Source organism: Oncorhynchus kisutch, linkage group LG11, assembly GCF_002021735.2.
Source record: "Oncorhynchus kisutch isolate 150728-3 linkage group LG11, Okis_V2, whole genome shotgun sequence".
Taxonomy (NCBI): domain Eukaryota; kingdom Metazoa; phylum Chordata; class Actinopteri; order Salmoniformes; family Salmonidae; genus Oncorhynchus; species Oncorhynchus kisutch.
In genome coordinates this window covers 74,377,404-74,391,422 of record NC_034184.2, presented here as the reverse complement: position 1 = coordinate 74,391,422, position 14,019 = coordinate 74,377,404, and the positions used below count along the sequence as shown (strand labels likewise).

Below are 14,019 nucleotides of genomic sequence, written 5' to 3'. Positions count from 1 at the left end.
AATAGTGGCTAAATGTATGACTACGTTTTCCTCATTGTTAGACTATTTGATGTATAATTTGTATAAAAAATGTATAAATATAAGCTTAATATCGGCTGAATAGTGTATAGCTATAGATAGTAGGCTACACTGCGTAATGAAACAATCAATACTAAGCTAGTGTTTTGAGGGTGGACTGTAGTATTTGGCATTAATAGACGGGTTTTTGCTAAACAACTTTCTATCCAAGCTGGGAGAAGGCGCAAGGATGGCTCATGTCATATAGGTTCAGATAGGCTATACAGGACAGTTTAATAATTAGTATGCTTTGGATCGAACATTTATTTTACAATATGCAATGTTTGAATTTCCAACTTTAAAGATGAACTATGCAAAAACAATAGTTAGCCTATTTTCAGATTATATGACAAAACAAGAGAGTTTCGTGTAGAGAATCGTTGTACCATCTAAACCGCTGTGAAATATATTTTCCAAAACCAAAATTTTATTTTCAGATGTTTCGAAGCTGGTGTACAAAACCGAAAGTAAAAGATGCAAAAGGTATAGACCAGATAACCTAGTGGTTAGCGCATTGGGTTAGTTACTGAACGGTTGCTGGATCGAATCTCCTAGCTGACGAGGGAAAAATCTGTCATTCTGCCGCTGAGCGAGGCAGTTAACCCGCTGTTCCCCGTGCGCCGAAGAAGTGGATGTCGATTATGGCAGCCCCCGCACCTCTCTTATTCAGAGGTGTTGGGTTAAATGCGGAAGACACATGTCAGTTGAATGCATTCAGTTGTACAACTGACTAGATATCCCCCTTTCCAGATCTACCGCTCCTTAGACTTGCTTTCAATGAGAATGACATATCTATAATTCACATTTCTATGTGAATTTGGTTGGTTGCCCAAAAAGTTGCATATTGCAGCTTTAATTACTGAACAATTAATTACATTGTTGCCGTCATCCAGCAGTCTAAATAATGGCAGCCTTGTGACACCTTGTATAGTTTTGTGAAATGTTAGGCTTAACGTGAGAAAATTAACTCTGACTTTGCAGGGGTGCAGGATTGAATTTTAATTGGCCACACCCAAAAGTAAAAATAATTTTAATTGAAATTGAATGAAAGGAAGTCGAATTTAATTAAATTAATTACAATTAAAATGAATTATTCACCATAGTATTTTTATTTATTTATTTTGACATCATGTAGCCTATGGTTACCAATACCATTTAGCATAAGGTTGAAACATTACATTTTTTAAACTCATTAGTGGTCACATTCTAAGATCATGTTGGGGGTTGTCTATAATTATATTATTTAAATAATTTCCCAGAATGCATTAGATCAAACTGCAGTATGGAACGGAACACTAACATCTCATGACAAGGAAAAAAACACATTTGAATTATAATCAAGATAGTATGCTATTTGAAATGGTATGTGTATTCATTGCATTAATAAGTGACATATCTTTTTGATAAGATTTGTCAAATGAGACTTTCATGTTTCACATCTCAGTTGAATTGTTTTGAATTAAATTCTACTTCCTACAATTCAAAATGAATGAATTTTAATTATTGATGTGGCCAGTGAAACTTTGCATCTTGAAAGTCCAATATCTTGAAAATGTAACTGCTTACATGTAAAACATTTTGGGCCCATATCAACAGTGGACTAATGAAAACATGAACATATATTTGATTTTCCCTTTCATTTGTTTTCTTCAGTTCTATAATGATGGCATGTAGTTTTGATGTGGAGCGCTTCTCTCCACTTCCAAGCACCCCGTGGATTGCTATTCTGGGCATGTCTACTCTAACTACAATCTGTGTCAGCCACCACCCCCTCCCAATTCTCATCCCTCCATCTTCTGTCTGCCCTCATCCCACTATTCCAAACCACTCTCGGTTTCTCTGTGCTCGAGGGCCTTCGCTTTCAATCAATGAAAGGAAATACATTTGTATACAATATATACAATATATTCCCATTGAGTAATACACTCAGATCAGTGATAAAGTATTTATTCAGATGTCTCTATAGGTGGCTAGTCTCCTACAATGAGCTGCCCTAGCATAATCTAGCCCAGTTGTTGTTAAGGCAACAGTGGGTGGGCTAGGCTGCAGCATCATGACTGGGGGTGTGAATGGATTAAAAATAGACTGCTATTGTGCTGTTGCAGTATGAACCTGTAGTGACCAGGTACAACCACTGAGGGGCAGTGCTGAGTATAGATGAGTCATCAGTGTGCACCAGGAACCTGTTTGCCTTACACACACACACTATTTATTAGCTTTTATTATTTTTTCTTTAAAACAGAAAATGAACATTTCACAATGACCATTTCTCAAGCAAACCCTCACATAAACCTTTCCAACACCTACAAAAAGGTATCAAAAGTGCTCCATAGTGTCAATACATGTTCTTCTCAAGGTCTTACATTTTTCCCCCCCTATGATAATATCATCTTATTCTTCTAATAATATTTATACAAATACCACATTTTGTACACGGTAGAAATACACGACCCAAACATCCCACACTTGGAACACTCGCTTCCACCCTCCTACTTCATGCAGTAAACTGGTCTACTCTGACTGGGCCCCAGCCAGGGAACAAAGCAGTGTTACAGTCTGAGGGAGTGTGCAGACGCCTGGCCGATATTACAACACATGAATCATTAAATACCCACTCAACCCACCCAAACACTCATGCTATAACTAAACGCCTCATTCCCAAAACCTCTGTACAACCCTCATTAAACACCTTTCGAACTCACAAAACTTTGATACAACATCCACTGATCCTTTGACAAAACTCTCCTCTGTAGCTGCATCTCCAGCCTAAGTGACAGGGTGTGGGAGGGCAAGGGGGGGGGGGGGGGAATGACTCCGAGGCTGAGCTGCAGTAGATCCATTTACACAGGTTTGAATGACACCTGTATGGTCCATTATTCCCACTGCTGAGGCACTGGGCATTTCTCATCCGCTCCAATGGGAGGCGCTGTCCTCTCCAGGGCCAGTCAGTCTCTGGACTGGTAGAAGAGGATGTAGCCTGACTCAGAGTTCTTGGAGATCTCAGAGGTGAGGCCATAGAACTCCTCTATGGCCTGGGCATCTATCTTCTGCAGAGGGAAGGAGAGACAACATGGATCAGTGGGGTCGCACAAAACAAAAGGGTGTACACATGTATCTTCTCCCGCACGCACACACACACACACACACACGACTAGCTTACCTCTACAATGTCGTCATCAAACAGCAGCCAGAAGTCGTGACTCTTCACAATGGCGATGTAGTGTCCTCGGTTTGGGCCACTGAAAACAAGACAATGCAGTCATGGACACACTCACACTCTTTATGGTCAGTTTGGATACTTTTAGACAACCGTGTAGACACAATACTGACCTCCCACAATGCACCACGACAGCGACCAGGTCGTAGAGTCTCTCAGGATTGGTTGCGTCTCCTGAGGTGTTGAAGAGGCGGAGCTCCAGAGGGAAGACGACGCGATAGGACAGCTTGGTGTAGCGCTGCAGCTGCTCCATGTACTTAAATCTCTTCAGGTGTAGAGCCAGGATCATAGGCAGCTTCTTCACACGCATCCTGGGGGCGCACACACAATACCTTATAGTAGCGATAAAAACTTATCAAAGAATACTTATGTCCACAACACTGCCAACACTGACCTTTTGTGTGCCTCCTGTTTGCTTCTACATTCTTCACAGTAGTACTTATACTCACTGCAGAGAGTCTCTGTGTTACTAAACCCCCTGGAGGGAGCGAAGGAGAGAGAGATCATGGTACTTGGAGTCACATGGAGAAAGGAGCAATACACAGGTGAGTCAGTATGTAATGTGTTATTGTAGTTAGGTGTTGTAGATGTTACCTGAGACAGTGCGTGATGGAGGTGTTCTGTTCCACGTCCACTGACAGGTCCAGGAAGTCTTCATCTTTGCTGCTGATCTGTAGGGAGAAAACAACAGCAACAACAACCTGTGATGACTAGTGCCAGACAAAAACATCACTCAGTCGATCTTCATGCCAACAGAACTTGAGCCTGCCTTCTCTCCACAGCGTATCACAGACAAGTATTGCATCCGGCTGACCACAACAATAACAGAGACATCACTAGTTGACATGGGGAGTCAGACTCAGACGGTAGGTACCGTTTCGCAGGTGAGGCAGCGGGTCTCGTTGGTGAGGGTTCCCTGGAAGATCTCATGGACCCAAGTGGAGGGGGGCGGGGTGTTGCTGTTGTGGTTCTGGGAGTCGAGTGAGCCATTGGCTAGACGGCCGTTGGTCTTGTCCTGCTTCCTTTCCTCCTGCAGCAGGTCAGCAATGGTGTTGAGCAGGTAGTTCAGGAATTCATGGGCATCCTGTTGCATGTAGTTGTCGAACAGCTCTGCAGGGGTAGAAGAGAGGGGGGGGGGGGGGGAACAGGGGAGAAAGGGGAGTGTGTCAACCTCATCCCTCTTACTCCTGCTGTAAAAATGTCCACACCCACAACATTTTCAACCATCCACTTCTTTCTCTATCTCCCCCCTCCTGAACTGCAAGCATACTACCGCCCTCTCACCATTCTCCTTGCGTAGGCGCGTGATGAACTTCTTGGGTGGTATGACTCCCACCTTCCTCTTCTGGTTGGCGATACTGTGGAACAGGTCGGCCAGGCAGGTCAGCAGGTTCTCCTTGCGTCGGGGCTGGCTGCGGTAGGCCAGGATCTTCTCCCGGAATGGACGGCAGAAGTACAGAGCCTGCAGCACCGAGTTACAGTAGCAGGTGTTCCCAAACTGCATAGAGGGGGAAATACATGAGGAATACAGAGAGTGAGGCTGAGAGCTGGATGCACACCGATTTTAACCATCTATATGCAGAAGGCAAATGTGATCTGTAACACAGATTATGCAGACATGTGCATGTGAACTACGGCACTCTCACTTACGTTGACCAAGCCAAAGTAGTGCTCGTTGACAGGGAACTGCTCTGAGCCAATCTCTTTCTCCAGAGCGGAGGCATTGGCGCCCTGGAACACAGAAACAAAGTGCTGATATTTTTTAGCAATAGTCTATGTGAGTGTGTATCAATGCTATTTCATATCCAATGCCAATGGCTGTCAGTGGGAGTGCCATTCTTTGATAATGGAACATGACGGACATAAGCAGCTGTGCAAATGCACTGCAAACAGGATTTCCTGAGTAGACCTACATGGCCAGAGGTTGGTTATGAACACAAAAAATAAAACAAAAACCCAATGCATTATCCAAATTAATGACGTCTGACAAGTTTGCCACACTAAGGGGTTAGCTATCTTTGCAAGACACGGAACAACATGTTAGTCTTGTCTAGCAATCTAACGCGCAGCTGATCATGTAGTCATCCACTGTGTTCCAGAAACAGCTCGAAGCGGCTTGGTTTTCAGGACGATAACTCACTGTCATCCATCAGTCACAACATTGTGTCACCGTAGTTAACTAAAACTAGCTATCTGGAAAGTTTGCTACCTAAATTATTATTGACATGCAGGAAAAGTACAGGTGTGAGCAAATGCATTTTCCAATTGTGACCATAAATTAACTATGGTGGTTGTGTCCAAATGCCCTGACACCCACACTGTTTTACTGCAAAATGAATGTGTAAGCTAAACGCGGTAACTACAGCGGTGCTGAAGCCGCAGAACTATGCGGTGCGGTCAGTAGGTCACATTGTGGGCGGATATGAGCACAGCATTTGATTTATTGTTTTCGCTAATTAAATGTAAGATCATACATAAACAGCTCATATATAACCATGTAGACCTACGCTACGATATTAACGTAGCAATCATAGATAGCTAGACTAACTAAGAACGTGAAACGAAAACAAGATTGTCGTGTCAGTGAAGCTACTTAGCTAACGTTAGCTAGCTAAGAAAAGTGACTGGGTAGCAACGGGAAAGTCGAAGATTTTAACCATCTTCCCTGCCACGCAATATAGACACAACACAGCCGCGGTTGTCATGCCATCCTCACATCACTTTACATTTGTGTAGTAGATGCCATTTACTCACCATGGTACAAAAAGAGGCAAATTTGGAAACTGTCATTAGGATTTCCATTCGCCCAGCGCCATCTTCCACCCAATCACCGCGCGGAGGCGAGGAGGACCCTCATGAGGGCCCACTGCTGGACTGGCGATGCGAGCTCCGCTTGGTCTTAGTGCCGTGTTAAAAAATATCCATCCGAAGTCCATGTTCTGTGGCGTACATTATATGAAACGCACACATATGCCCACACCAGCAATTCCTGACACAGCTGTGTAGAGATTGACGACTGTAATCAATGTCAAACCAGAGTCAAGCTCACTGAATCTTTGATCAGGCTAACGTTACGTTTTGAAAAAGTCCAATTTACATGTGTAGCTAGCTAGTTATATAGCTAGCAATCTGCCACGGTCAGCAGTTCATACCAAAAATATTTCGACTAGGCACAAGTACAACAACATATGCATTTCTCCCATTCATGTTGCAAACAAAAGTTGTAGCTAGCTATCAGATGAGTCGTTTTTACCACTCAGTTCACTGACATGACGCTTCACAGTGCGTCAACACTCCAATAGAAAGTCAAATATTATCTGATCTCAAATCATCATTTTACCCAAGCCCGGTGTGAGTTTAGTCATTACGGTATAAAATCAACACTGACATTAGATCAGCGTAAAGGGGATAAATCCATTCGACAATTGTATTTTTGTTCGGGCAATATGAAGGCACTCCTGAATTCTATTTCAGAAGGAGGAGTTTCGGGGCCTTCAATCTCTCTTTCCGCTGTACCCTCCATCTTGCGAGCAAACGGGGGTAAGATGTGTTCCGTTTTACAGCCCGTGAAAGCATAAAATGTCGTTTTAAATGTATGTAAAGACATTGATATAAGTATGTTAAAGCATACTCTACATTTGAGGCCAAAAATAATCCTTTAACGAACGTCTGTATGGCATATATTAGCATGATGAATGAATGGGGTAGCAGCGTGGCTTCACATGTGGGCCTAGCCACTGCAGTGTACGCTAAATTAGCCGGTTTTTAGGGATTTAAAATGGCATAGCCAGACAGCAAATATGTCACGAACCGTAAAATAACAACTGTCACGTTGAAGCAAAAGTTATTTTGTCAATCAGGGGAAATGAAGCGCTATCGGTTTTGGATAGTTTGCGAGCTAATTAGCTTTAGCTAGCTCTGTTGTAAATCTTGTACTTTGATTGACGTTGCCATATTTGAAATGTCCCCTTGTAATTGTTTTATTATTAACGTTAATTTTATAGTAGCTAAGCTACCGGTGTGTAGATTTTCTTTGCATTTAAGCTAACTTTGTCAACAGATTGCAGTTGTCAGGTGACAGTTAGACCAGGGTATTGTAAGTAACTAGCTAAATGTCATAGACAAAGTTTAATTACGTTTTGTATGTGACAGTATTGCATCCATTGACTTGACAAAATCAGTCTACATAATTCTCAGCCACCCTTGTAACCTTACATTTACAGCCACTGTAATAAATGATTTATACTTTGCCATAGGGTTTCTCTGACATTTGAATCATGTTCCATGTTCCATTTGATCCATGTTCCAGTAATCAGGCATCATGACCAACACAAGAGGCAAGAGGAGGGGGACGAGGTACATGTTCAGCCGTGCCTTTCGCAAGCATGGTGAGTTCATATCAGAACGACTGAAGATCTATTGGAATGCCTTAGGTCTCTTTAAGTTATTTAAAATAAATAACTCTGGGCTAGGGGTGTTTCTGGCATGAATCCACACCGGTGTAGCTTTTCTCATTAGTTACTCTTGAGTCCATCTTAGAATGTCATTTTGTTTGGCTGTGTATAATATATGTGCTTTGTTCCTCAGGCCCCATTCCCTTGTCTACATACATGCGTATTTACAGGAAGGGAGATATCGTTGACATCAAGGTAGGCTTTGTTCCACCTTTCTGAGTGTTTACTGGTAGTGACTGCACTTTTAATTAATTATATTTTTCTCTTTGGACTTCCCCCAAGCAGAATTCTTAAGATTGTGAATGTCTCTTCCAGGGTACAGGTACCATCCAGAAAGGAATGCCTCACAAGTGCTACCACGGCAAGACGGGTAGAGTCTACAACGTAACCCAACATGCTGTTGGCATCATTGTCAACAAGCAGGTCAAGTAAGTACAATGTGTGGAGGGGTATGTCAAATTGTCACTATCCGTTTCCTTTCCAGCTTGGCCATGGGATGTTCTTATATTGAAGTTGCATTTGATTTCTTTGTAAAGAAGGTTTATGTTTGCAGAAGTCTGTCGCATCTGAACTCCATCTCACTTTGAAACCAGGGCTGACCTAAGTGGTCATTCACGTGGGGGACAGTATTTGTCCTTCAGCACCCGGCCAAGTACTTACTGTATGTTTGAACTTGGGTTCTTGGAGACCTTTTTATTTTTTACAGATTATTTCGCCATTCATTGGAATTGTAATGTTTTCTGTTAAGTCAGGATGTCAATTGCTTTGTTTACATGTCATAGGTAAGTGACCAGTAGCCTTTTGTATGTTTTGTAGACAACGTCTCTGAATTTTATTTCCGAGCTGAAAGCCATGTCCCCTTCTCTCTGTAGGGGTAAGATCCTGGCCAAGAGGATCAATGTGCGTATTGAGCATGTGAAGCACTCTAAGAGCAGGGACAGCTTCCTGCAGCGCGTCAAGGAGAACGAGAAGAGGAAGGTGGAGGCCAAGCAGAAGGGCACCTGGGTGGAACTGAAACGCCAGGTATGTAGAGCACATTTACCTGGGCCATTAGCAGTAATGTTGAAATGCTCTAAGTGTCCTGTACACCCTCCAGGACCATGTTTGTCACTATTCTACATAAACAGTCCAGATTGAAGATCTAAAATGAACATTAATGCTGATCTAGTGGAATGTTGCGTAAATACAGTTCTGTTGCTTGGTTGACACATTCTGTAATGTGAATTCAGCCATGTCATTATTTCTAATACATAGTCCTTTGAATTGTTTGTATTTGAAGTAGTGGCATCTCATCTATACATTTGTCCTTTCCTCCTGGTCTCCCCCTGCAGCCCACGGCTCCTCGTGACGCCCGATTCGTCAGCACCAAGGGCAACGAACCCCAGCTGCTGGAGCCCATCCCTTATGAGTTCATGGCATAACTGTGCTGACCAAAATAAAAATGTTTATACACAATGATTTGTGTGGACCTGAGTCTCTTATGCATGGATGCATTACACCATGGGTTAGTCATTATTACTGCATGTCAATGACTGGGAGAGAAAGTGGGAAGATGGGAGTGTTTAGTTATAATGTAGAGTCTAACCAGGGAGATCAATGTTGCTGCTGACGTTCATGATGATTCTCCTCCATTGATCACAGAGTGAAGTGAAATGCTATTTAATCGGCGAGCTGAGAATGATGAGCACAACAGTCTCAAAGTACACTAAGAATACTACACTTGAGTTACCCAATCCCCAAAATGTACATGTGTAGGCAATTGCTTGCCCAAAATAAAGCAGACAATCTATGGTATATTGAGTAGAATAGCTTGGACATGTCAATGTACAAGGCAGTCCTGATTTGTGCCAAATTCTCAATCTATTTACACCATTTTGAACTTTGCACCCTGTTCAATGTTCCCCTTGAATGTCTGGAATGAGTCAGTCCAGCAGAGGGCAATGTGCACCAGGATAAGTGCCTTGTTACTTAAGCTTATGAGCTCCGATGGGCTGCTTTGGTTTTCAATGTGAGAAATTACATTCCCGTGACTGAATACCCAGGTACCTATAAGCATGCTGATGAACAGATACTGGGATTATATTTCCAGAGAAAGCAATGCACTAAACGGTGATTGTGTCCTAGATGACTCCACTCTTGGAAGATGTCTCAGGGAGAGAGAGACAAAATAAAACATTTCCAGATCACACCTGTAGATGTGAAATAGGACAAATATAAGCACCTTCCACATGAGTAGAGAACACTGATTTGACAGTTTGAGCACCAAATGTCCTTCAAGTACAATCACACCATTCGCTGAGAATCAATAGAGTATACATTGCATGCATTGTTCTTCAGGTGTTACATCTTTCTGGTTATGTGACCATGCAGTCACACTGTGTGTGTGTTGTGTTCTGCAGTTTGTGTGTGTGAGACTGTGTACTCTGTGATTGGTGTGTGTAGTGACCACCCCTGTTGTATCTTGACGTGTGCTGTTTAATCAGTGGAGGCTGAATGGCTGACTGGATATCTGACAAACACTGTATGTTATCTCATCCCACCTCAGTACTTTACCCAATATTTACTCCAATTAGGACCAGTTTCCTGAGATGGTAGCAGCAGCTGGAAAGGTTATAGTAGTGTAGAGAGGAAGAGCACAAACTGACTCTCGAGTGTTTAAAAAATGTTCAGGTATAATGAGGCATATTGTGAATTTAAGATAGGACAATTTATCACTTTACTTTTTGAAATGTCCACTACAAATGGCATTTCTTGATAACAACTCACTGAACTAGTCCTGAGATATTCACTTACTAGAAACTATTTGAATATCAAACTCACAAAAATTGTAAGTAATAATTACACACTTTTTTTATTTTTTTACTAATTTTGACTCCAGATATTTTTTTAAGAACCAGGAAAATATAGTGGTCAATATCACAACCCCACGCGGGATATAATTGAAAATTATATCATAGAACGTCTTTCCAAAAGGACAACCGGACTTAATGCAGTGGCATGTATGGCCTCAGAGATACGGACTTAAAACGAATGTCCACTAGAGAACAAAAATAAATTGCTGGGTCTCGGGAGGCGGTATAACCCTCTGTTATCCTTAGCTGTCTCACTAAGGGCAGAAGGTACAGACACCTGCCTTATCAAACTGGTGTAATAAGTCTCCAACAAGCTGAACGAACACAAGCTGGTGTTACACATGAACCCAAAATCAATGTGATCAATCAGCAAGGCACATCCAAATCCCTGCTTATTGATCAATATAGACTACATTGAGGCCTGGGTGTTGTACAGATAACAGTATGGTGTTGGGACCTACTGTTTCGCCTATCTTTCTTTCCTCATAGTGATATCAGTCCTGCCAGATAGAATATACAAGGATATGACAAATAGTGTGAGAGAAATAAGGAAACTTCCAGAAACTGTGGGCTTGTATTACTATCCATGTGGGTACTGGAAATCCCCACAAGGATACTAAAACAAGGACAATTCTCCCTCGTGGGGACATTTCACAGGTCCCCACGAGGACAAAGGCTATTTTAGGTTTAAGGGTTAGGTTTAGTGTTACGTAAAATAGGATTTTGATTGGAAATACATGTTATGTCCCCACAAGGATAGTTAAACATATGCTGTGTGTGTGAATCTGCTGTCACAGACAGAACAGGCCTTCATCTGGAGCGCTGACTCATGGGAGTTACTGATTGAAGGAGGAAAAAGTAAACAGTCTGAGAGACAGTGAGTGAGGAGAGAGAGAGCGTGGAACGGGACTTGTGTGTAAAAGCAGTGGATTACTATGTGCTCCTTAATCACACACATTTGACATACAGATTGAGGCTGTCAACTCAGCCAGCAGCCCAGAGCAGCCATATCGACTCTGTCTGTCACACATTAACCACACAAACACACACCACTGGTGAACGGTGGAGAGCAGAAGCCTCACAAACACACACCACTGGTGAACGGGGGAGAGCAGAAGCCTCACAAACACACACCACTGGTGAACGGTGGAGAGCAGAAGCCTCACAAACACACACCACTGGTGGACGGTGGAGAGCAGAAGCCTCACAAACACACACCACTGGTGGACGGTGGAGAGCAGAAGCCTCACAAACACACACCACTGGTGGACGGTGGAGAGCAGAAGCCTCACAAACACACACCACTGGTGGACGGTGGAGAGCAGAAGCCATATGGGATGATATATCAACAGACATCAGACTGTGTCTCTCTCTTCCAATTCACAATGTTTCCATGATTTCATGTTCTCTCAACCCTGCTAGTTTCATCTCTCTCAGTTCTCTTTCTTTGTCTCTGGCCTGATTACACATAATGCACTGTATGCATCTAGGTGATAGTGGACAGATAGGGTCTTTCTTCCACCTTCACTTGCCAGGAGTGGTTATCAGTGTACACCATGGCCATACACAGATACAGATCCCTGTCAGTGAAGGGATTGGAACAGTCGGGGACCAGACGTGGAGGTGGAAAGGCTGATAACGATGGCGGCCGACAGAGGCCAGGTGACCTGAAGCGTGGAGGGAGCAGAGGTACCGCCCTAGGGTTCTCAATAGGCCTCATTCAGAGAAGCCATTCTAAGATTTCACACCAGATCATGGTGCGTGAATCTGGTCTCTAGTCGTTAGGTAATGTACACACCACATTGGATTGAAGATTTTCTATTTTGTTTTCTGATTTGTGTCAAGTTTTCCTGAATTCACAACTAAAGTATCCTTGTGGAAACATAGTATACTGTTAATCAAATTAAGTCTAAATAAAGAGCAGTGTCTTAGAATTGGGAGTGGGTTGAACTGTCAACAGGATTGGAGGAGTCAGGTTTGAAGAGCATCACATTGGGACAGAGCAGGAGAATGAAGACTGGGTTGTGACTAAATCACACCTATCATAGAACAATATGGAGGAGGTTGATAAGATCACGATTAGGGCTGTAAATGTAACGGGTGTGTGAAGACTGGAGACAGACAGTCGCTCAGCTCAGACTACAATCGCGCGCGCACACACACACCACAGACAGAAGATAGCGATGCACAGTGTCAGGAGCCTGCATGACAGTTTTAAAGCCTACAATCAATCAGAGACAGGCAAGCTCAAAGACCTGAATTGCAACAACTTCTGTTCAGTAAAAATGATCAATGACTAGTCTAGTCTATTGAATTCACCATTAACAGTTAGGACTAATCTAGGTCTTGGAAATCAGAGCCAGAAACCCAATCACATCCATTTGCAAGAGGCTATTTTGCCTCAATCTCAAGCAGTAGCCTATTTCATAGTAGGCCATGAATGTAAGTTTAAAGCTGCAATATGTAACTTTTTGGATGACCCAACCAAATTCACATAGAAATGTGGGTTATAAATCTCATTGAAAGCAAGTCTAAGAAGTGGTAGAGCTGTTTTTTTGTGTGCTATTTCTGTCTTTTACTTTCAATTTTGTACACCAGCTTCAAACAGTTGAAAGTACAATATTTTGGGTTCTAGAAAATATATTTCACAGCAGTTTAGATGGTACAATGGTTCTCTCCACCAAACTTGCTTGTTTTGTCACATAAACTGGAATTATGTGAACTGTTTGAATTTTAGCAACCAGGAAATGGCGGAGCGATTTCTGCATAGTGCGTCATTAATTAACTCATGGAGATTGATAGAGGACTCTAATGCCCAAAAGCCGGTTGTGTCATGGGCAGTGCCATTGGACTTTCACCATTTTGTAAGTAGTCAACTGGGTGGGACCTCCTATGAGTTAAGGAAGGATCACATAATTCCATCCAGATCAGTGGGATCAGCCAATGAATTATACTCATGAGCAAACATTTCATAACTGCAGGTGGCAGTAAATCGCCAACCTTGACTTTATACCTGTTCAAGCAATACATTTCAGGTGGCAATATACAGCCTTTCAGTTTGTTTACCAACTCATAGAAGTAGTAGAAGAAGAAAATGGACTACTTCAAAATGGAGATGGCCTCAATTGTGCTGCCCATGCTCTCACATATGCCATAACCAGATCAAATAATCAGTCTACGCTTTACAGTACCTTGCTATAAGCTGTTTTAAAGTCAGGTGTGCGTCAATGCACAGCAATTCACTGTTCCAACCTCCTCCAATCAGGAACTAAAACTACGTTCAAATGTAGAGTGATGGCTAAATCAAATCACGAAGCAGGTGTCCAATATTAATTTATAAATCATCAATATTTCACCAAAATAATGATAGTACTTAGGCCTGAAATTAATTTAGGCTATTACAGAGCCAGACTTTGCTATCTATTTTGTTCACTTTCCA

At 42.4% G+C, this 14,019-nt stretch overlaps 2 protein-coding genes across 3 annotated transcripts; one reads left to right on the top strand and one right to left on the bottom strand.

The window, feature by feature from the left end:
- Window positions 1-2,260: 2,260 nt before the first annotated feature.
- Window positions 2,261-6,708, bottom strand: LOC109899253 (ubiquitin carboxyl-terminal hydrolase 12). The gene is made up of 9 exons (XM_020494311.2): window positions 6,029-6,708; window positions 4,925-5,005; window positions 4,559-4,772; window positions 4,149-4,384; window positions 3,869-3,945; window positions 3,669-3,752; window positions 3,388-3,585; window positions 3,218-3,296; window positions 2,261-3,104 (listed from the first exon to the last, which is right to left on the bottom strand). The coding sequence occupies exons 1-9, from the start codon at window positions 6,074-6,076 to the stop codon at window positions 3,003-3,005; spliced, it is 1,119 nt and encodes a 372-aa protein (XP_020349900.1). The 5' UTR covers window positions 6,077-6,708; the 3' UTR covers window positions 2,261-3,002.
- On the top strand, window positions 6,704-9,183 carry LOC109899252 (60S ribosomal protein L21). 2 transcript variants are annotated; one of them, XM_020494309.2, is made up of 6 exons: window positions 6,704-6,814; window positions 7,584-7,662; window positions 7,862-7,923; window positions 8,044-8,156; window positions 8,601-8,751; window positions 9,060-9,183. In XM_020494309.2, exons 2-6 carry the CDS (start codon window positions 7,596-7,598, stop codon window positions 9,147-9,149), a joined length of 483 nt encoding a protein of 160 aa, XP_020349898.1. In that variant the 5' UTR covers window positions 6,704-6,814; window positions 7,584-7,595; the 3' UTR covers window positions 9,150-9,183. The 2 variants fall into 2 exon arrangements, with proteins under 2 accessions (XP_020349898.1, XP_020349899.1); XM_020494310.2 differs by having other exon boundaries at window positions 6,770-6,814; window positions 7,531-7,662.
- Window positions 9,184-14,019: the final 4,836 nt, after the last annotated feature.

Excerpts from the sequence above, each read along its gene's own strand:
- LOC109899252 (XM_020494309.2), top strand. The coding sequence starts at position 7,596 with ATGACCAACACAAGAGGCAAGAGGAGGGGGACGAGGTACATGTTCAGC. Across the intron at positions 8,157-8,600 it reads ATTGTCAACAAGCAGGTCAA|GGGTAAGATCCTGGCCAAGA; the intron begins GTAAGTACAATG and ends TTCTCTCTGTAG. Across the intron at positions 8,752-9,059 it reads GGGTGGAACTGAAACGCCAG|CCCACGGCTCCTCGTGACGC; the intron begins GTATGTAGAGCA and ends CTCCCCCTGCAG.
- LOC109899253 (XM_020494311.2), bottom strand. The coding sequence starts at position 6,076 with ATGGAAATCCTAATGACAGTTTCCAAATTTGCCTCTTTTTGTACCATG. Across the intron at positions 4,385-4,558 it reads GCGCCTACGCAAGGAGAATG|AGCTGTTCGACAACTACATG; the intron begins GTGAGAGGGCGG and ends CTACCCCTGCAG. Across the intron at positions 3,946-4,148 it reads GCTGCCTCACCTGCGAAACG|ATCAGCAGCAAAGATGAAGA; the intron begins GTACCTACCGTC and ends TTCTCCCTACAG.